A 23328-nucleotide genomic window follows, 5' to 3' on the forward strand; every position below is an offset into this window, starting at 1 on the left:
ACCCCGTCAAAGTTTTAAAACAGAAGAGAGGGCTCCAGAGTAATAGGGTTTTTTTTTTGCTGGGTCCCTGTGATGGGATAATTCAGTTTCAGCCTGAAGAGGGGAGGAGAAAAGTCTTTGTTCATTTTGATGACAGTTTACTGTAAGCCATCCCATCATTTGCCTGATCTTCAGTCATCATCTGCTTGATTATCTTCTATAATTAATCATCAAGCACCTAGGAGATAAGAAGAAAACCCTGATCAAGAGCAAGGAAGCCAGTGTAACAGGGAAAATTCCCTATATGAAAGAACTAAAGTATTTGTACAGCTACAGAATACAGAACTCAGTAGTTGCTGCTTTCTACTTAATTCTGTAAGAGCTAGAGCCAGTCACTGTGGAAGAGAAGCAGCTGTGTTTCATTCAGGCTGAGAAGCCTTGTCTGTTTAAAAGGCAAGTCCAGATGCCCAAGCTTTTGTGCTGTGCTTTGGATTTAGTTATGCCAAACTAGGGACTGCCAAGTGCATACCATCTGCCAACTCTCCTGTCCTGTTGATGTAGGCACTGGCAAATAAAATTGGAGCCTGCATGAGTGAAGACAGAATATTCATACCAGCTCAGTATATTATTGCAATAGCATTGCTTTATTGACGTATTCCCTGATGCTATGCAAACATTTTATACTCAACAGCTGTTTAATTTCCAAATTAAACATCAGCAAATCTTATTTCCTAGCCATCAGTCCAGCAGCTGATTTTTCCCATGAGGGGCACCAAAGACTATCCAGTTTTCAGTAGACCCATTTGCTTTCAAATTTTCAATCTCTAGTCTAATAAATATGCCATTTTGTATCACTTTCTGCATTTACCAATAATTTCATTTTCCACATGATGAAGTATCCCAAGTAAGGCTCTTACATACATAAGACACTGATTTATTTGATGTTTTCAGCTATGCTGTCCTGCTGAACAATGAGACATACAGCAACTATTAGTAAAGGACAGAAGTTAAAGAATTCTTTGCATCTCTGCAGCAAGACTGACTGCTGTCTTACTAGGTATCTTTAGCTTGCATTCAAGGTAGTATGAGTTAGGCTTGCATGTTGAGAAACATCAAAGAAACATGTTCCTGCTTCACTGATGAAACCTTGTGAAAGCAGAAGAGGAGTGTCCATAGCGTGAAATAACTGCACAGCAGTTTGCTGCAGCGTGCAGCTCTCACTGGGTGTCAGCAGGCTGGTGCCTGGAGTCCCACACAGGGTGACATTTAGCCACCATGAATGCACTTAATGAGCTGCGATGCCTACAGAAGTATCATGCACTTCGCTTTGTTTCCATCTTTGGAGACAGAACACTTCAAGGGTCTTACTTCAAGGCTGAGAGACAGTGCATCGCATTCAGAACCTGACAGGAGATCAGCTTTAATTTTTAGATGCCTTAAGCAGCTTCACTGTAGCCAGAGGGTGTGCAAAGAAGTATTTTAAAATAGAATTTGCCACAAGCAGTATATGTGAACATACTTCCACAAAAATGCAGTTATTTTTTTCCCCCTTTCCTAAAGAAAATAAGGTCAGTTACCACTACTACTGTGAAATGACCATGAGACTGTCAGGTACCAAGAAAATACAGGAATGCTAGAATTTATGCTATCACCTTCATGCATTTGAGCAAACACAGTGAGAAGGTTTCTGTGTACACATGTGATTAACTTTGGTAAAGATCAACCTAGAGTAAAGCAAAATTATTTGGAAATTCTGACCAATGCAAGAGACTATCAGGCCTTTTACTCCATTATTCCTCCTTTACTCTCACTTGAAAGTTCTTTAGCCAAGTATCTGCCTCCTCATCTCTATGGTTTGGTTCAGACGCTGGGAAGGAGAACAAGAAAAAAATCGTTTCTGTTTCTTTGTGACTGATGCCACAGTTTTCCTCTGTGTATCGAGAGAGGTTTGCTACCAGAGAAAATCACCCAGTTATTACAACCTGTATAGCTTCGATAGCTGTACGCAGTCCAGGCTGCTAATGCTAGTTCTTCATTCACAAGCTGAAGAACGCATTTCCAACAAAGTGGTCGTTTCTGAGGTCCTTAATTTAGGCATTCCTCTCTGTGCTTTACACGTAACCTGCAGGCAACGCTGAAACCATTCCACTTGCCCATCTCAGCTCTTACATAGATGACTGATAGCAGGCATTCAGAAGATGGCTCACCAGGGCCAAACTGGGAATTGGGAAAGGGGGAGGGATTAGAGGGTGGTGTGGTGAAATATGAGAGTATTTACTAATAAAGAGAGAGCCAAAGACGTGTGCAGTGATGTTTTCTTTGTGCAGTGATGGTGCAGGAGAGCCCAGCAGTTAAAGAAGTAGTTACAAGTTAACAAAGAATCATTTTTTCATGAATTTGTGACTCATGGTCGAGGGAACAGCAACAGGGTCTGAAAAAGAGAAGCCATACTTTTAACTTCCTTGGCCCTTCAGATGCTTTACATCTTTTCTGCAAAAGGGGAATGCAATATGACACACAGTTCTAAATCTCATTAATCTATCTTGAGGATTTGGCTACTGTAGCATTTCTACCTTACCAGAAGAAACAGCCACAACATAGAAAGCAGGATTCATAATGGTGATTTCTTTCATGTAAACAGTGAAATCTGTGAGTTTGTCAGTGTTCATGTGCTCAAACTATAACATTGCACAGACTAAGTTACTCTGTAGAAATAAAAAATTGGAATTCTAGATCAGAAAGGTAACATGACTTCTGATGGCAATAACGCTTTTCAGTTTTTGAGATGCTTGTGTTTTAACAAATGTGGCCAGGGACATGAGCCAGAGTTTTGCAGCATTGTAGTTCCAGCACATCAGTTACCAGTCACTGCACCAGAATTTATAAACTGAAGATTACTTAAGAGCCAACTTTAAGAAAGTTGGCTTGTGTTACTACATCAACTAGGAAAGCCTTTGTTTTTTTCCTAAAGCTGACCAAGGTTATATGATTTTTGTGTGGCTTTTTGCTTGTTTTTTAATGAAGTTAAATCTGACTAGTGAACTTTAGAGTTTGAATAATAATGGAATTTTTTCAGTGCATCACACAACATCAAATCATAGATTAATACTGCCTATCCTCATTCCTCTTCCACCAACTTTAAAGCAATCATACTTTATAGTACATTTTACAGTTCATCCAGATTAAAGCAGTAGTCCATTCTCCCCTGTCTGAGGTCATGCTTACAGCTCTCCTCAACAGATTGTTCCCGAGTATCTCCATTTCTGCTTGTGAGAATAATTCAGTCCCCCTGAGTAGTGCTGAAGAGCTTCAGAGTCACAGTAGCTACTGCAGTGTATCTCTCCATTCCTGGTATTCGCTGTTTGCTTTCAGGAATACCTTTTTATAACAAAAGAGACCTTAGGCATGGCTAGTAACTGGCTTTAAGAAACAGTTCAAACTGCATTTTCTTCAGAACCAAAGTACATGTCACAAGTCAAAAAGCAGCCAAAAGTTTAAACCATTGCGAAGGCCACTGAATTTGTGTTCAAGGTTCATTCATTTTTTCCTATCTTTTATTTGCTGTCTTTATTTTACATGTTTGCATTGCTTTATTATCAAAGGTTACAACTGGGCTTTAATATCCCAGAATACAACTGGGATAATAGGACTGAGAGGCAGTAAAATACACAGGAAGAAATGTCACATCAAGAAACCAGTCTGTCTCAGAGGACCTAACCCCAGCTGCTGACAGCGCCAGTATCTGAAATTTCCTGAGTGACTGAGTGCAGTGTTATTATCTCTTGTGAGTATACAAAGAAAAGAAATAAACAGAGGGACAGATCTCCCCCACACTCCCCAGCCTTATTTCATCAATGGTTTCATTACAGCCTCACTGTATTAAGGATTGTTCACAAGTCCTGTCTAGGATATTCACATTTTAAAAAACAGCATTAACTTTTAAGACTAAATCCACTTTCTTTTGACTTTACTGTCATACGCTATTTGGATGCCAAGGACAGCTTTTGAATAATACCACCCATCCAACGTATGGGTGTGTTTTCCCTGCTTTGATTTTGCCCATCTCTGAACTCCCGGATTGTTTTGTTTTTTTTCCTTCAGGCTGCTGGCACAAAAATAACAATTGAAAAATGGCATATTGGCAGACAATCACTCAAGCTTTTTACCCTTTCGAAGTCAGGTTCAGTTCCCGCTTCAGTAAAAATTATTTCAGACATGAGTGGAAGCATTCCTGCCTGCTCAGGAAGATGCTAGACCACCAGAGGCTGACTTTATGAAAACCTCACGAGGGCCTTGTCCCATCCATGGCACTGCACTGAGCCTTTGTCCCAGAACAAAGGATTTCTGTTTATTCCAGTGAGGTGGAGACTAATGTCTCCTTCATGATTGTTCAGGTTTCACACAAAGGGTCTATTCTGCATGGGTGGCTGGAGCAAGCAGAAAAGGAAGGGTCAAAAATTGTCACTGCGGCATGTTTCTGCTCTAACTCCATAATCGCAATAGGAAGCAGGAAGGGCTGCAGAAAACTCAGGACAGAAGAAGTCGACAATTTTCAAAGAGAGCTTAGGAATCTGCCAGCTTTGGTTTATTTGAGCTTTTTAAAAGTGAAGCTGTACACCGTAAAATAACCTGCTTTCTGTAAGAAATAAAACAGCATCATTCGGTGGGGAGGTGTAATGTCTTAAAACATTTAGTGACCCAACCCAGCCTGAAAAATGCCGCCTAAGTATTTTCAGCAGCAACTAGGGGGAAAGCAGATGTGGCATCATGTTAATGCTGTCAGAGAGTCAGGGTATTGTGCAGCTGCTGGGCCTAGCTTTATTTCGGAAGATTGTCATATTCTGTCACTCTAAACTATAAGGAAATCTGGAGGAGGTGGGGGAAGACTTAGATCTGTAGGAACCAATTATTTCAGATGTGGTTAGGGAGTTCTCCCGCAGGCAGGCTCTGGTTTCTTCTGCTCCCCCTGCTGCTTGACAGATTTTACGGTGGCTGTTTTCAGCCTCACAGCACCCTTCGCGGAACACAACGTTCACAGAAATCTATACTGACTTGCATGCGCCTGAGGGATAATTGCTATAAAAGAACGTCCTTGTGATTCAAGTCATCAGCGCTATGATAAACCACTTCCAAATACGACTGGGGTCTGACATTTTTACCACACACAGATCCAGGACTATTTGCTTCATAGGATCACAGGACTGTACAGGTTGGAAGGGCCTCGAGTTCATCAGGTCCAGCCTCAGGCTCAGAGCAGGGTCGGCTGTGAGATCAGGGCAGGTTCCCTGGGGCTTTGGCCAGCCTGGTCTGGTCTTGAAAACCTTACATTTCCCACACAAGAAAAGGACCCACTCTGCATGCATCAGAGTTACAGGGCATGTGAGCGTATCATCATGATATATCCCAACAGAGCATCAGACTGTCGGAACCTTCAAAACCTCTATTTGGGCTGATCAATTTTATATTTTTTTTTTTCTTAAAAATTGTATATCAAAACCTCCTCAAAACTGCCAAAACTGGGATGGACTGTGCAAAGACTGCTCTCTGACATGATTTACAGCAAAGCACAGGATTCTGCAGGTCCGTTCTGGTGGTATGCATAGCAAGCCGGTGACACTGGCCTCTAGTGTTGTACCATACCCAGCAATTCCTCCACAGCTTCCAAAGAACTTTATGATTGTTTATAGCAGTGTGCTTAAAAAAAAAAATAAAACCATCTAACATCACCACCCCCCTTTAAAGATACCGAGTTTTTCACATGATTATTTTCATGTTAAACTCACACATTATTTCCTATCACAGGAAATAAGTCTTTATATAAACCCTAGACTTTTTGATTTCTTGGTCCACAGTAAAACACAAAATCCCTTGTTAGTGTAAACTGATGAGTAGTTGGATCTCCTTCCTTTGTAAGAACGCTGTAGAACATTTCCCACGTTGTTCAGCTACTTGGGGGACTGCATAGTGGAATGAGTGCTCAGGAGGTACGAGGAGTTTGTATTCTGTTGCATAGCTATGCTCGACATGGAAACACATTCCAGCTGTAGTCTGAAAAGGGGAGTAACTAACAGCTTGTTTAGTTTTGGTACTAGCAGTTAACAGTTCAAAAGGATAGTTACTTTTATTCTTCGTCATAAAAACATAGAAGTGCAGTTTCCTTTAACATTAAGATGCTAGAGTAAATTTTTGAGTGACAAGCCCCAGTACTACATAGTCATTTAGAGAACTATATTTTCAAGGTCAATGAAGGTATGGGTTTAGAATAGCCATTAGAACAGCACTACAAATTCAACTATTTTTTCCTTTTCCAATATCTTGCAAAATAGAATGCTGAACAGCAGAGTCCAATTCAGTTTTTCACACCGATGCAAGTTAGAACAAGATATTCTTTTGACTTACAAACATATCCGCAAGGTCAGCTCATCTTGTAAGTGTGATACAAGCTCTGAAAGGAGACAGAACTAGGAAAGTTCTGTTTATGTGAGAAAGAAGGAGACCATGGAGATATTTGGCCCAGATAAGGTTCAGACTACTTTTTGATTCGTTGATTGCACACTTCAAAAGGCAAAATCATATGATTTACATTCTTCCATATTAATAGAAGTGATAAACTTAACTGATACAATCCCAAAGATCTGTATCTGAGGTGCAGTTCAAAGCTGAGATGTGTAATCAGGTCTAAAGTAGATTTCCTTTACCTCTTTCCACTGGACACCATGTAGCATGAATGGGATAGGCAGGTTATGAACAAGACACAGGTTAAATTAATTAAGATGCAATCCTCAATACATACATAGAACAATATTTTAAAGGTAAAACACCTCTCTTGGGGCAGCCATACTTCTGCAAATATAGCAAGTTCAACAAATGATAGGAAACAGCTGCTGAGAGTTGTTTTGCAGAATATGAACTGCATTTCACCACAGAAGAACCTTTAACAGGTTAACGGTATTCTTCCCTGTGGTAAAAATCTGTTACTCCAGTCTCATTGCAAGCTGGTATAGCTCTAACCTATATTTAAAAATATCCATTTTGGATTCCATAGCTTCTTTCTGAGGAACATAGAGCCATCTCGTGTCTTTGTCATCAGTGTTTCTTCTAACTGGAGCCTGCACTGAAGTCTAGAAATGCTGTATTGTTGTTCATAGCTCACTGGAATACTCTTTTGTGCTGTCCGTTTATCAATGAATGTCCCAAAAGATAGGCAGCTTTCTACAAATGTCAAAAAGCAAATCAGTTTAGCGCCCTACAGATTGCTATACACATGACAATAGCTCTTGTTAATGTATTATAATGCATCATGTAGTGGGTCTGAGGTTTAGTAATCCCTGTCAGCAACCAGAATAAACAAAAGTATCTTCCAGGAGATGCAGAGTCTATGAAAAGACGGTTAGTTTTTAAGAACTACTAGCATTCAAGCTCACACATGCAGCATCTGAAACAAAATCTGATGAACAGACTTTTGTTGCGATTATTTGTGAAAGTCACATGCGTGACATCATTAAGAAAAGAGATTAAGGAGAAGCTGGACTGAGCACTAGCAGTTTGATACTTTTCCTACTGAAACAAAGATTTGGTGCGTTCTCTCAGGCTTGCTGACAGCAGGGGTTTTTGATGTGTAACATTTGAATATGCCTAGACGCTGAACTTGCTAGCTGAGAATAGCATTGTTCCACACGATAGCAAGCACCCACCTTACTAAACAATCAGTGAGAGGGCTTTTGACTTTTTTTTAATCCACAACTGAATTGGGGAAAAAAAGCCCAGCGTGAATATACGTTGTATGCACAACATAATGCTGCGTGGGATGAAGGTACATCACAGTTATCGAACTCCTGAAGCCGTAATTTCCAGCAGCTCAGTACGTGCAGCGAGGGAAGAGCATCTCATGCTCTGCACTTGCTCTGCTCTTTGTGCTCTTTCCTTAGGCAACGCCCGGTAACCTTTAGCAGGGAGGCAGTACTAATGAAATCAACTCTGTTGCTAGAATCTCACAAGCAAAAGCCTTACTCCCGAAGCATTAAAACACTTCAGCCTCAGCAGAGTTGCGAAGCATAATATTTATTATTGTATAAAGCCATTGCAGCCAACTACAATTGTAACCTGAGGCTGCAGTGCCATTAGACATGCGTGTTGCTAGCCTATGCAAGAGCTTTTACTGTTTTATCTTTACCTCTTGATTAGATTAAATGAACTATAACTGTAAGTCTACCCAAGCCTATTTATTCTATTTTTAACCTTGCAGACACACAGAAAGACATAAGGGGGAGGGGTAACCAGTGTTTAACTAAAAGAAATACAGGAAACATAATGTAGGTAAATCTATTTCCTAAAATACTTCCTGATCTGAGCCCCAGGAAGCTAGCAGCACTTACTCCAGTGGATCCCATCTCTAATTGCGTGTCCCGTGTTCCCTGTTTCACTGGACTGCTTGCATCGTTCCACCTGTTCCCATCTTCTCCAGTCTCCTTTCTGGTCAGTCTTCATGCTTTACCAGGGTGATCACAAACAGCATACAGACCACTCAGCATCACAAAAAAGCTAAGATTTCCTCCTATTTTCAATATACCTCATCTGTAATAAAATCAGTAGCCAAAATGCCTTCCCTCTTTTGCACGTTTAGTGTTACTGTTTCCCCAAACTAGAGCCTGTTTTCTTCCACTGTATTTTGATTGTGTCTTTGAAATAATATGGAAATTTCCCAAGTTACAGGCACCCTAGAAATTAAATTGCAGAGGGCTAGCATGATGCGAAGGATTAATTTCTTTTCCTGAAGCTTTGTTCCCTGTGGGCAATGAGACTATTATCTGCTCATAAGATGACAAAGAGGAGTCTCTTAGCAAGATGAAACTAGCTATCAATATTGCAACCAAGAAGATGGAAGCGTGCTGAGACAGAAATAGAAGGTCCTTCTGTTGCCATGGCTCACCTCCTCATACTGCTTATTCTTGAGCTTAGCAGTCACTGTTGTCTTTACCAACCAGCTGCTGTATAAGACGTGCTCTTGGAAGCCATTTATCCGCACTGACTCTGCTGATCAGCAGGGCAGGGAGTGGGGCAGATTGCAGTTTGCAACAGCTGGGAAGGAATGCCACATGGGCATAAGTCATTACCCCTGATTTGCAAACTGACTTTCCTCCTGTAGAAACTGGATGAAGATTGAGTCTGTTCTTATTAAGGCCAGAAACAAACATTAACTTCAAAGAGAACAGGATTGAGAACAATGCTTTTGGTCACTTGCTTCCTTGCCTGTCTAACCGTGTTGGAGTACTCTTTCAAAAGGCAGTTGAAGAGGGAATGACTGCTGTATTTGCCTTGTGCTAGCAGTCAACAGACTCTGCTGTTAGCATAAACGTATGGAATCTTGCAGCAGCAGTAACTAAACTGCTCATTGGATGCTAATGGCATTGTGCAGTACAAGCAATGTGAAGGTCTTTGCTTTCATGAAACCAGCAAATTATAGTTGAAGAGTGGACGTCTTTGCATCTTACTTTGTTTATTGGACTTGGAAGAAAGATTTGACAAAATCCGCCTGGTAGGGTTGATTTACAGGTCATTTGCAGTGGGAGTACAAATTGCTGCAGTCTGCCTAATGGTGTCTGTGACAATGAAACAATTTGCTCCGTCACTCTACAGTTACTTTTTAATAACTGGATTCTCAACCACACCACCTTCCCTGCTCGATTTTCCCCTCTGCTTCAGCTGTACCCTGTACAAGTAGTTTGGCAGGGAGAGAGAAGTGCTGGCGAAATCAGAAAAAAATCCGTGCTCAGTTCATTTGTTTTCTGCTCATACCTTCCTCTACTTACTGTTCTCTGTGTAGGTGATAAAGATATACTGCAAGACAACATCAAATTAGTCAAGTAAAACATCCAATTGTGAAAAATAAGTAATGGTTCCTAACCTAAGAAGTGGAAAAGAAAACTGAAGATGAGCCTTTGTGCAGGAAGGTGAAATGTTTTGTTTGCTGCACAGGCAGTCAGAACGTGAGACCTCCCGCAGGCCACTCGGTCACAGGCCTGGGGAAACTTCTGCAGTATGGGTACTTGTAGGCTAAACAGAAAGGACAATCTCTGGCACACAACCAGCGAATGAGAGTGAAATCCCAGCAGTCTTAGAGGGAGTGGGACTTCAAAGACTGGCTTTAAAAGCCGTCTGAACATGTAGAGATGTGACAACTGGATAAAAAGGAGAAGAGCTAGATACTATGATACTAGCTTGTAGGCTAAATTATCAGAGTGGTTACAGAGTCTTACAGAGCCATCAGACGGTACAGCCAGTGCGCATCGTTTACCTGGTACACTGGTTTGTAACCTGACAAGAGAAATGCCAGAGCATTTAAGGTCCCAAGTTTTGCCCTGTTCAGTCAGCTTGCTTCCTTAACATCTGCTTTAATGCAAGAATAACAGGAAGAAATAACTTTTTTAATCACAAAACCAGGTTAAATAGCAAAGTAGTTATACCTGAAAGGATGTCATGTACCCCTTCTTACAGGAAAAGTCCTGGAAGGGCTGTCAGTTGTATTCTTGAGTGAGTGCCTTGAAGCGAAGCTGGACCTGCCAGCTGCCAGCAGCCCCCTCAGCTTGGACTGAAGCCCTGCCTCAGTATTGACCAAAAAATTAAACAACATGTACGAATGCTGTACCATGTATTGCAGGCTTTTTATGGAAGTTTTCCTTTCATGTATGGACTAAACAGAACACTGTAATAAAAATAACAAGACTTAGTGGATTTGTAGCCCGAGGGCGCTCTGTCTGTAGGGCTATGCTGAACACCTTTGCCTTGCTATCAGGCGTATTACATACCAACAGGACTAGTATCAGCAGTACATTTAAACCCCTGGTCTTAGATTTAAGTCAGATCTCTAGGTCTTGGAGTACTTGAAATCTTTAGTTAGTAAAATATTTGATAATCTGTTTAGGAATATGGGTGTCTTAACCAGAGCAAGTGCTGTAATAATAAAGTTTTGTACTGTTTTGGTAACACTTATTTGCAGGCACCATAAAAATTCTTTCTATATGTGTCAGTCCTGGTATGTGAGGAACATGAAGAGTAGGAATTGCTTCTGAAGTTAACATGCCTCTCTTATGTACGTGTGTGTACTTTGTGTATTTGAATGCAAGCAAAGTATAAACATACCATACGTGTATTTATTGCCAGTAATCTACCCATCAGTGAACCAAATACATTTTTTAGACTAGGAGGGACCATCTTTTGTTGTGCTTCCTTTATGAAATACAAACATTTCTTCATTTTGTTTTTTCTAGCTCTGTTTTGTGATGTTTTGGACACCAAACGTGTCAGAGAAGATTTTAGTTGACATAATTGGAGTAGACTTTGCTTTTGCAGAGCTGTGTGTTGTTCCTTTGCGCATCTTCTCCTTCTTCCCAGTTCCAGGTAAGAAAAAAGAAGATAAAAAATCTGTAATCTCAACACCAAGCCAGCTGTGAGGTGTGGTCATAGAGTCTGGCATGGCTGTATGTTCAAGAGTGGCTAAATGCATGCCTAGCAGAAGTAACACTTTTTATTGAAGCTGGTGTAAACCAGAACTATTTACAATGGTAGTCAAGATACAAATGTTGCAGTAAGAGCAGTTTGTCATTACACAGATTTCTGACTGTCAAAAGTAAAGCCCAGATTCTGTCTATTTTAGTTGACCAAGAACACACACATGAATGGCAGTAGCAATACATGTGGGCCAAGACTGAAATTAACTATTTGGAATAGCAGTTAGGACCACCTCCACAGTAACATCACCTCCATTAGCCTCCCCTTCTACTGCCAGACTCGGTGGCTCTTTCAGATATCAGAGCATAAACAATATAAAATAAAAGTTAATGCCCTTATTCAAGAGAGAGACAAGCTTGACAGCAATAATCAAAACGTTTCCCCTTAAAAAATTCTCACTTCCATAATTAAGTGCTGCATCATGTAGTGTTTTCTGTTTATATGACAAGACAGTTTTGTAATACACTAAAAATCTAAGAATAGGTACATGTTGATATCTTTTCTTGTGCCTAGGTGTTACACCATGTACCACACAGGAGCTATAGGGAAAACTTTCCTTGATACTGTTTATCTTTAGGGGAGGGGATAGTATTTTTTAATGAAGAAAACAGCATGGACCATCTAATAAATTGGTCTTAGGAAAGCTTGCTGCCCGTAACATGCTTTCCCCACCCCGCCCCCACCAAAAAAAAATTAATATCAGTATATTAAAGCAATTTGGATACAAGATCTACTTCATTTCTATTAAGGTTTCCCACTGTGCAAAGTTACTAGAAACAAGTTTTACCATGGTTATTTCTGAACAGTGCTCTCTACATGAGAAAGTTTCATATGAGATGGTGGACTTTTGTTTTTTACTACTCTTGCCTCCCTTTCTTCCCATCGCCTCCCCTTCCCCTGTTTATGAACAGTGACTGTCAGAGCGCACTTGACGGGTTGGCTGATGACTCTGAAGAAGACATTTGTGTTGGCACCCAGCTCAGTGCTGCGGATTATCGTCCTCATCACTAGTCTCATTGTGCTGCCTTACTTGGGGTAAATCCTTATTCTCCATAGAGCTGATGGGTTTGCTTTTCTCTTCATTCCTGTTGCCTGTCACTTGGTAGCTGAATTTGCATAGCTCAGAACATTTTCCCCAAATACTAACCATAATATAAAGCCTAAATAGTGTCAATATCTGGAGAAGAAATATTTACAAATTTACAAGAGTGACTGTTCTAGGCAGGCACAATAGCGATGTCTCTTTTGAAAAAACACACGTCAGAGGCAAAATTTTGTCCTAAGGGGAATGTATTTCCATGTTATTAAATGCACTGTTAAGAGAGCTCATGAAAGAATATCTTGTTTATAAGTTAAATAATCTATTCTACAGCACTCTGTACAAGACTTTAAATTCTTAGTCCATAATTTGACTAGAATGTTGTTCTTTCACTAAACAGTGAAGCCATTAAGAAACAGAAGGGTCCTTTGAAATACGCATCATTTTTTTTGCCAGTGTAGTATACGCTGAAGGAGATATTTCTATTAACAGATTGGTTCTATATGCCGGTGAAAATATAATGACAAATCATGCGTTCTTACACAACCATGACTACTTTCTTTTTATGCCACCCACAGAGTTCATGGAGCCACTCTTGGAGTAGGATCCCTTCTAGCTGGTTTTGTAGGTGAATCCACCATGGTTGCAATAGCAGCCTGTTATGTCTACCGGAAACAGGTAAGAATTAGTCTCTTCAGGATCTGATGAAAGTTGCTGATGAATGGAGTGGACTTTAGTTCAGATTAAGAGTACACTTTCGAAATGTAACTCTCCAGCGTCCCCACTTAACTGAATCTGGTTTGCTTCTCCATGTGGTCTCAAATGTGTGCTTTGGGAATGCTTTGGGTTGAAATAAAACCAAAATGTGCCCTCCAGCTGCTAGAAGGCATTCAGGCCATGGGATGTGCTGGTCTGAGGTAAACTTCTTACTCCTCAAAACACATGTTCATGGATATCATGTCCTTACTGGCACCTATTTTGCACTGTAGAGCTGCTTCTACACTACGACAGAGCTTCTTTATGTAGACACAGGAACTACTCATCCAGGCTTATTATATGTATATGTATATGTATATGTATATGCATATGCATATGTGTTTGTGTATATAGGTATACTTTTATTTCTTTATAAAACCAGCTCTGCTGAAAATGGACAAAAAGTACAGTTGCTTTTTTTTTTGCCATCTACAGAAGTTGCTTAAATCAAGATATGCTCCTGCAGCAGTAGAGGATAAGAGCTTTACATATACTTAAACAGGCGAGGATTTCTTGTAGGCATACTTTTACATATTTCACACACTACAGTCCTGCATGTACAGAGTAGTAGTGATACATGGATTTCAAAGAATATTCCATTAAGTGGAGTCAAAGACAGGATAAATGCTGGCTGGGTTACTGGGTACATAGCGGTACCGACATTATGTGTCCTTCCAGTTACGTATTGAAGGCACTGTGTAGGGCACCAGCTCCAACTCCAAGCAGAAATGGCATGGTGTGTACGTCATTCCATAGTGCAGAAGGACTCTGTGGATGGGAGCATAAAATATAGTCTATGTGTTTACTTTTTTTTTTTTTAAATTAGACTTCTTACTAAGGATCAAGTGAAGATGCCCACCACTTCTATTTTTAGCAAAAAAAAGAAACCCAGAAGATGGAATATCTAAGAGCCTTATGTTGGAACAAACTCCAAGCAGTTTTGATACGCGTTAGTGCGGGCCATGGCAATAGAACAAAGAAAATAGAAGACCTTGATCCCTGTCATGATTAGTCTGTCATGTGTTTCTGGGGAACCAAAGAGGAAAACCTGTAGTACACTGAAATGGGTGTTCTTGGCCTGTGGTTTTACAACATGTAACTGTCTGGACTAACCTCCTTATCGCTTGTCTGTTCCAGTAGTAGCTCATTGGCTGTTTCTGGCCAGGGACATGGCACTTCAATTTTTTGCAGTGATGAGTGCGGGTAGTAGTAATAATAATTGTGCCAGCCTAATTTATTCCCTTACCAGAATTAGTACGTGGTTGACAGCATCATCTCAACAGCCAATATGAAGTGGCAGAGCAAACCAGTAGCTGTATACACCAACTTGTTTTCACCTACAGTGGTAATAAGTGGGTAGCATCTCAGAGCTCCAAATCAAGTGTTGTGTAGACACCTCTGAAATTTTGAAACTCTGATATGCCCAACTCAGCTGAATCAGTAATACCTGTGGGGGTTTTTTTGTCAGCTGTACAAGTGTTTTCTGTAAAACTAGTCAGCCTGCTGAGAAACAGATAATAAGGAACAGATGCTTCAACTTGTTTTGTAGTGGGGCTGAATGCTTCTTAGCTTTACTAATCCAGGACATCCTGGATGAATCATAGGACTCTTAAATGCCCTCCTGCTCCCGCTGGCCAAAAATACTCTAATATTACTTGGCCTTCGTGGGGTGTGGGATCACTGTGGATCAGCAGTACCAAGAAAAGCCAGAATGCTCCGATCTTGTAAAAATCCTGAAGTTTGACATTTGAGAAGTTAAGTAGCCACCTCTGTCTCCCCCCTCTAGAGCAGCTTATCTTCTCTCATATTTTGTTTGCATTTCTTTTTTTCTTTTTTTTTTTTTTTTTTAATAAAAAGTCTGTGAGGTAAAAGATTCCAGATGCTCTTTTCCCTCTGGTCATGCTGCAGCCTGTTTTGGATGTTGCTTAGCATAAGAAATGCCTCTATTATTGCATTTACGTTAGAAAGGAGAAAGCTCAGCCCCAGAAGGATTATGGAAACTTTTAAGTTAAGCCAAGTAATTAGTGACGAGCCACAAATATGACACAAATATTCTAGCTTTTAATAATATACTCTAAAAAAAAAAATAATTATTCCCACCTCACTTCTCCCAGTGCCCAAAGTTTGTCAGACTGTGTTCATGCACAACTTACTGATAGGTTTCTGAATGCTTGTTTCAATCTAGAAAAAGAAGCGGAATGAGAATGAAACAGCTACAGAAGGTGAAGACTCCGCAATGACCGACATGCCTCACACAGAGGAAATGACAGACATCGTAGAAATGAGAGAAGAGAATGAATAATAAATGGGATGCAATTGTTCTCTGCAGGGACGATTGGAGTGACACTTCAGCATCTTGTCGTCTCTCATACTTTTTTGTTTGTTCGTTTTTATTTTTGTAATAAAGAGGCCTTGATTTAAAAGGTTTCAGATAAATTCTCTAGCATACTGAGTATGCTCTCATTGATGAGGGACCTAAAAAGAGGTCTTTGCTTTTTTTTTTTTGTCCCCCCCCAATTGAATTTGTTTTCTCACTCCATGCAAACATAAAAGATACAATTGCATCACTGTAGAGTCTTCCTTACTTATGCATCCACCTTCTCTGGACAATCTGCATTTGTCAACCAAAGCCCTGCTCTCTGTGCATGTGTGTGTGTGTCTGCGTGCATGCACTTGCACACTCGCACATGCACACATGCCACTGGCTCAATGCTACTGCCATAATCCTACCCCCTCCCCTCTTTCCTTTTCCTTCCTTTTCTTTATGAGAAATGTAAAGGAAAAGAAGTTTGGAATACAGAGCTTTATTTTACTTGCTTGAAAATGACTTTGCTACATAAACTAATATACTATGGTGAACTATATCTTTTTGTTTGGCCTCATCACTAGAGCTTATACTGCACAGGGTACAAGACAGTGAGGAACGTGTAAGTCTCCGTATGCAAAGTGGAGAAAAACAGGTTCCTCTCTCATGTTAAAAGTGTGTGGATGTGTATATACACACACAGGTACATAAACAGAGACATACATATATATATATTTTTATATATATATATGCATACAATAAATAAAATACACACGGGACAAGAACTCTATATAGCTTTCATTCCATTGGAAAGATAGTAATCATTTGAAAAATGTAAACATTTAATTCAGAATTTTCTTGAATCATTAAGCACCACTTTACATATAATTTTATTTAGAAAAAAAATCCATGCACTTTCCTCTTGTGAAGAGGGTGATGGCAACTGATAAGACTTTGACTGTATTTGAATTTTAAAAAAAATAAATATCGACAAGCTTTACCAAAGTTCTTGTCCACTGATTTAACTTTAATTTTTAAAGGTTGATTTGCTCGATATACTTATTTCTGGTGCCTATATATTTAAAAAAAAATCAAATAACGTATGCAGGATACCATGGTATATCATGTTACTACACATAGTTCCATGAAATTTTTATATAAAGAGGTACATATACTCACACACACGTGTGTGTATGTATATATACTTATACACACACGCACACACACACACAGACAGATGTATGTTTTGCTATGATATATTTACCTATGCAGTAGATCAAAATCCGTATGGTGAAGCTCAAGTACCGATGGTCCTCCAAGTTGCTAATTAGGGACCCTGATCATATGTTAGCTCTCAAGGCAAGAGCTGTGGGGAAGTGGGGAACTGCTCACATCAGTCAGCAAGTGCTGTGCTTGGAGAAGGTGGCAGGCGCTGGCTGTGTGGTTGTGGCTGCAGTGGGCCTTAAAAAACAGAGCGTGAGGTCAGGCGGGTGACTTGTATCAGTGGAAAGGAAACCTGTGTAAGAGGTGACCGAACCAGAGAGGGTTTGGGTGCCACCGGTGATGGCTGCAGCAGCAGCTTCTGTTTCTGTGCTCTTGTGTGTTTGGCTGCAGGGCAGCGTTCGTTACCAGTTTGTAGTAGCTCGGGTTCTTTCAAATTTAGTCATGCCAGAGTCTGGAAACAGTTATCCTTCATGTTATATCCATAAATCAGTTAATTTAAACTTTATTTAGTAAAAGTATATTTTTCTAAGTTGTGGAAATGATTATTTAATTGTGGAAAAATTCCCATTTTAGATTTTTTTGCCAGATACTCCCAGCACTCAGAGAACTGATCAAAACTAAACATTACTTTAAATGTTTTATCAATACATGTGTGTGTAGACATACACGTGTGTATAAATACATATATTGTATATTATGTAAATTTATTTTAAGCTACAATACATTTCCTATTTTTCCAAGTTCAGCTAAAAATGTCTCTAAAAAACTAGAGAGTTGCTAGTAACTAGTTATGGCCGTCATGAAAGGCATTGTATCAATGAACTTTACGTTTTATTGTAAACATTTACCAATCTGTTACATGTACAAATGCAATAAGAAAAAACATAGAAATTATTGTGTTGACAGGTTTGCAAAATCAGTTCACGGTTAAGGAGCAGTGGCACTAGGAGGGTAAGGCTAAGTCCAGTAACCACACACCTTCTCTGCTACCACAAGTTTTTTCTCTTTGGTTTTAACAGTAGCTGAAAAATAATAATAAAAAAAAAAAAACCCTCAGACAAATTAGTTTTGTGCAGGATGTAGACTGTACAGATTCATGAATACGGGCTCTCAAACAGTCATATGTATATAACATGTATATAGACTGTTACAGGTCACAGTGGCCATTTGAGGTCATCTCTATTCATGTAGTTTTAGTTTCTCAGTACGTTTGTATCCAAATCTACAAGACACGGTTTTTCAGGAGCTGAAGAGACAAAGCAAGAAAATATTTTTGTGTAGTATTTCTTTTGGTACATGACTAAAATTCAAACAGCAGTATTTTTGAAGACTTTTGAGCATTGCTGATGTAGGTTTCAAGGTAATAATTCCATCAAAACGTAAAAATTTGAAAACAAATTAAATTATACACCGAAGCTTTTGCAGATGAACAAACAGAAAAGAACTGAATTATTGGTCACACAGTATTGTAAAAGATAAATTTTCAGTTGTGTGGGTAATAATAGTCCTTTATTTGCAAGATACCAAATGAGCACAGGAGTGGTGGGATTTGGGCAAGAATTCAAGCAGTGACATGAGGATGCATGCATCGCATCTCTTTCTGCTTCCTGCAGGTTGTGTGCTGTGCTGGATTAACAAGGCACACTGACATTTCTGCGATGTTCTGCAAGTCCGAAGCAGCCCGCGTGCTGGCTGGGGTACCGGCTGCGCGGCAGGCAGGGTGCTCAGCGGGAAGGCATCTGTCCAAGGAGTGCCCTGTCCCCTGCAGCCTCTGCTTCTGCTTCTGGGTGCTGTTGTCAGAAGCTTCAGCAACCACCTGAAACCTCACTGCTCCAACTCCCAGCCAGTGGCAAATTCAGCTGGGCTGGTGAAGCAGCCAGTCTGATGGGTTACATGCTGGGGATGGGCAGCTGTCCTCTGCTGAAGCCCCAGCCAGAGCATTAATGGTTCCAGTTTCTCTGTCAGGCAGATGCTGATGCAGACCCTCTCCTGCACCACTTCCTTCCCCAAATGACTCCTGAGTTCCAGTAAAATGGCTTAGCTGTCCCTCTTGTGTTATTGCTGATGACATGGCTATCTATCTCTGTGAAAAATATTTTACAGTAGAAACCTGTTAAGTTTCTGTATTGGAGAGCCAGAGGGCAGTCATCTCAGAGAATTCACATGGAGTCCTGGCCTTTCTAGACTTTCTTGAGAGTTACTGAACTACACAATTGAAGTCACAATAAAAAGAGGAACAAAGATGATCTGCATTCTACATCCTAGATTTCAGAACAGCTCACGCAGCAGAAAATAAGAGCAGAACATTGATCGGCTGTGGATGAATGTTCCTTGGCTTTTAATATGTGTGTAAAATTGTGTTCACTTGTCTTGAGTTTTCCTTTTGCAGAATCAACAGGAAACATTGGGTTATTTTCCCCCTCACTGCCCTAAGCAGGCCTCTTCAACTTACCAAGCAGTGAAATTGATGGAAAAAGCTCTACATTTCCCAGCCAGTGCTTGAGGCCATTTGGGCACACCGGCGGGTTCCCAGGCGTGGGGCAGCCCCGCTCCCCATCACCCTGGCACAGCCGTTCCAGGCAGGAGTGCTCAGTTGCCTGCTTGTTAGATAGACCCACCCTGAGTGAGAGGATTGGGTGAGTAAGTCTTTTGTTTTCCACTCATTTTGCTGCTAAATATTTCCTTTGAGAGGGAGAGATTTATATCTGGCTCTTGCTCAGTGTTTTGCCGAATCTGCAGCCAGAGAAGGACCAGCCCGAGACGGAGGGTGAGCTGATGAATGCGGCCGTTTCAAGGCAGGCCACGACACATGAACAGAAACCTTTTGAAGGCGAGAGCGCCTTCTTTTGTGGGATGGCGCCTCATGCTTAAAAAGAAGGGAGAAAGGATGCTTTCAGGCCCCGGTGCCCAGAGTCGCCAGGCATAGTTGTGCGTTGGGCTGCAAGGTGGCAATGGGAACAGGGCATCCTGCAGCTCCAGCGTTCCAGCTCTGCCCAGTGCAGTGGGTGGCGAGACAGTGGTGTCGGCTCTTGACTCTCACTGAGGTTTTGTGGTTGTGGCATGATCAGCATGGATTTGAGTGCAGCTGGGTGTTAAGTGGGCATAGTTGCTGTAGCCATTAGTGCATTGGAAAGCCATGCATGTGTATGGGTGTGTGCAACCACACCATGTGTATGGGTGTGTGTAACCACACCATGTGTATGGGTGTGCATATGAGAGTGTTGCACAGGCATTTTTATTACAGCCTTTATATCATTAATTGGAACAAGGATTCAAGTCTAAACATGATCTTAATGTGGGACTAATACTAAGATGTTTAAAAGAAATTGCAATTTAAACCTACATAAAAGAGTAAACAAAACGCCCTTTCAGCAGACCTTAAACCAGTAAGCTAAAGCATGATTTAGAACAGTAAGCTGGAATGGGCAAGAAAGAGGACATGTTGAAAAGCTTGTAGATATTGTATACCCAGCCTAAAGACAACAGCATGGCATGGAGATGAGTGAGTCAGAGGGCAGAAAACACCAGAGCTCTGGCTGCTGCCATTTCCTTTTCAGCTGCCTTGGAGAGGGACTGAAGGGTGAGGAGCAATGCATCTGCAAGGCACCACTCCTAAGTATTTTGGTTTCTGAGTGGAGGAGCTATCAACTTAACCATAAAATGTTAGGGTTCCCTCCCCTTGTTCATGTTTGCTTTTTTACTGGAATTCAAGTGCAGAATACCATACCTTTTGAAGGGAGCAAGCTCCCGACGAGGGGGGTACGGTGCAGAGCAGGCTGTGGGGCTCGTGGCAGAGCCCTGGTGGAAGGAGGAGCTCCAAATTTATTCTGTGCCCTGCAGCACGCTGTATTCAATTGCAGGCTGACAGCATCATGAAACGAGACACAATTGTTAGCTTAGCAGCAAACTCGGTCCAGCGGTCCAACGTGTGGTGCTGGCCTGCAGCAGTGCTGCAGGAGCAGCGGGAGGGTGTGGGGTGCAGGGGCAGCCCTGGCTCTCCGCTCGGCTTTGGACAGCTTGCATGGATTTGCTTTAGAGAGCCAAGTTCAATTGTCGGTGCATAGATGCACTCCTCAGCAAAAACACTGCCAGACTTCTCAGTAATTGGCACCTTCTGAACAAAAAGGCTAAAGACAAAATACGGGGGCAGAGAGATGGAGCTTTAAGCTCAGCTTGGAGCGCGTACTGGCACAGAAGGGCATTTTGGCTACAGCTTCTGCAAGTTAATTGTACGGTTAGAGAGTGAGCTTCAGTCTCAGCATTTCATGATCACGATATCCACTCTCAGTAAAACAGAAGAATTGTGATATAATTTTAGGTGCTCTTTTGTCTTTGTAACCCTGAGGGGAAAGTTTTCCTTAGTATTACCAAGACTTGTGACTGCTCAGATCAATTTATTAGTTTTACCTTGTCATTATTTTCTGTCATTCCTAGTTCAATTTCTTCAGACTTTTCCTTATTTTTTTCTGAAGGCTCCCGCTAGGTTTATTTTGTCTGTTGGCATTTTGAGAAGGAAAATGTAATAGTCACGCTGACTGAATGTCAAGTAATGACGTGATTAAAAAGTCAGTTGCAACAAAACTCTTCTTTGACAGGCTGCTTTTTACTTTTCATTTGCTAAGCTGAAGAGTCAAGAAGTAGAAGGAACTGGGGGGTGTCTTTGTTTAAAATCAAGAATGAAAAGAATTAATTCAAGTTCATTACTTAACCCCAGCCACTTTGAGACTTTCTAATGATCCATAAGACCACAACCCCAGCTTTTCTAGCAAAGTTAGCGCTACATCCCCAGAGCAGCCCAGAATACTTCCAGGGCCTGGGAAACATGACACTTCAGATATTTCACAACTGAATGTATAACTTAACGAGTTGGAGCGCCTGATTAACAGGTACAATCCATTAAGTTTTAACATTCAGCTGGACATGAGCAGCCTGATCCAGTGTCTAAGGTGGCCCAGCTTTGAGCAGCAGGGGCTGGATAAGATGACTGCCTGCAGTCCCCTTCTGGCCTATATTGTTCCCTGATTCAGTCAGGAACCTAGAGAGATTCCTTCGTCTTAAGAGACTTGAGACTGTTTGCCTTTTTTAAGCTTTCAGTTCAGGGTTGAGAGACAGTGCCTACTAGGGCTCTACAACACAGACATCTGAGCAAAAATCTGAGCTGCACAGATTCTTTTGCTGATGGCAAAACTTTCATGGTGCAGAGCCAGCTGTAAGTACCCTCCCACCCTTGTGCCCTCAGATCCCACAACAAGGGCAAAGCAAAAATAAGCTATTGTATCTGCAGATAAAATATTTGAGTACTGCACTGCACTTTTTCAATTAACTCCCTAAGCAAAAATGCCTGAAAACAGCAAGCAATTACATCTGCTACCTGCTTCTTCCCATCTCTCTTCTGTGCGTCATTCAGCATTTAAAAAAAAAAAAAAAAGCTACCCTTTCTGATAACTCTCCTTTGTAATCAAGGTAATGCAAAGTAAATACTTACATTTACATAATAGAACCGCTTGGCCTATCTACAAATGACAGCACATAAATCCCCTCTTAGGAAAGGATGCATTTTAATACTGGAACAAAAGCTTCATCCATAATTCAGCAAAAACACAACAGAAAAGCAAAGAAAAAATTGCGGAACTGAAAAAAAAATATTTAATTGCATTAACTTTTAATGCGAATACTGCCTAGGTGGAAAGGACTGTATGTACACATGCAGTAACAACAGAGCCTGGAACTAACGTTGCTCAACTTTATAGTTTGCTCTCTAAAGCAGCAGTAACATAACTCTGCTTCTCTGCTTTTGTGTCCTTATTATGATAAACAAAAAATCCTTCCTCAGCTACAATGAAGCAATTGGAAAGCTTCAGGCAGTAAGTTCACTGGTTGTTTAGATCAACTGGATTTCATCCACAGAGTTTGCAAGCATCACAGAATTGCAAAAGCAAAACCTGCAAAAAAGTTGAAGGTACATAGGTGTTTTTGTAGATGACATACCCTTGCTTATTACCATCGACAAGCTTTTTAAAATAAATCACTCTTTAAGCAACATAGTTCAAAGTGCACTTCATTTACTTGAGGTTTAATAAAAATCTACCTGCAGTATCTTGTATATTTTTAAAAAGCAAACGCACAAGATGCGGAATTCAACCTGTGTTTTAAACTGGGCAGAAACAGCCACCACCATCATAATAGCAATCAAGCTTACCTCTTGTCAGGCTTAGAACATTGCTCTCACTGCTCCGTTATTTTGGATCAGCTTTTGGTGTTGCTGCTTCTGCCTTTGTTTCTTGAGGCCAGGAGCCTATGGAGGGTTTGTGGTAAGAGACACAGGCATGGCTGGAGGACCCCAGAGCTCATCTGCTGAGAGGGAGGATGGCTTCAGGCAGGAAGCACAGAGCTCCTTTAGAAAGATGCAGTTTGATGGCTTGTCCCTCCACCACTGGGCATGAGCTGGTGGCAGTGACCCTGCCCAGAGATGGCTGCTCAGAGGAGGAGAAAAAAGCAGACTTTGCCTGTTACTGGT

General features: G+C 40.9%; 1 protein-coding gene across 1 annotated transcript in view; it reads left to right on the forward strand.

Annotated features, from left to right (window-relative positions):
• Positions 1-22826, forward strand: part of ANKH (ANKH inorganic pyrophosphate transport regulator) — a 110505-nt gene extending 87679 nt beyond the window's left edge. The window contains exons 9-12 of the mRNA XM_055704584.1: positions 11247-11376; positions 12399-12522; positions 13105-13204; positions 15468-22826. Coding sequence (XP_055560559.1) covers positions 11247-11376; positions 12399-12522; positions 13105-13204; positions 15468-15584 — 471 coding nt within the window. The 3' untranslated portion in view covers positions 15585-22826. The remainder of the gene's footprint in view (positions 1-11246; positions 11377-12398; positions 12523-13104; positions 13205-15467) is intronic.
• Positions 22827-23328: the final 502 nt, after the last annotated feature.

This window comes from Falco cherrug, chromosome 3 (genome assembly GCF_023634085.1).
Source record: "Falco cherrug isolate bFalChe1 chromosome 3, bFalChe1.pri, whole genome shotgun sequence".
Lineage (NCBI taxonomy): Eukaryota > Metazoa > Chordata > Aves > Falconiformes > Falconidae > Falco > Falco cherrug.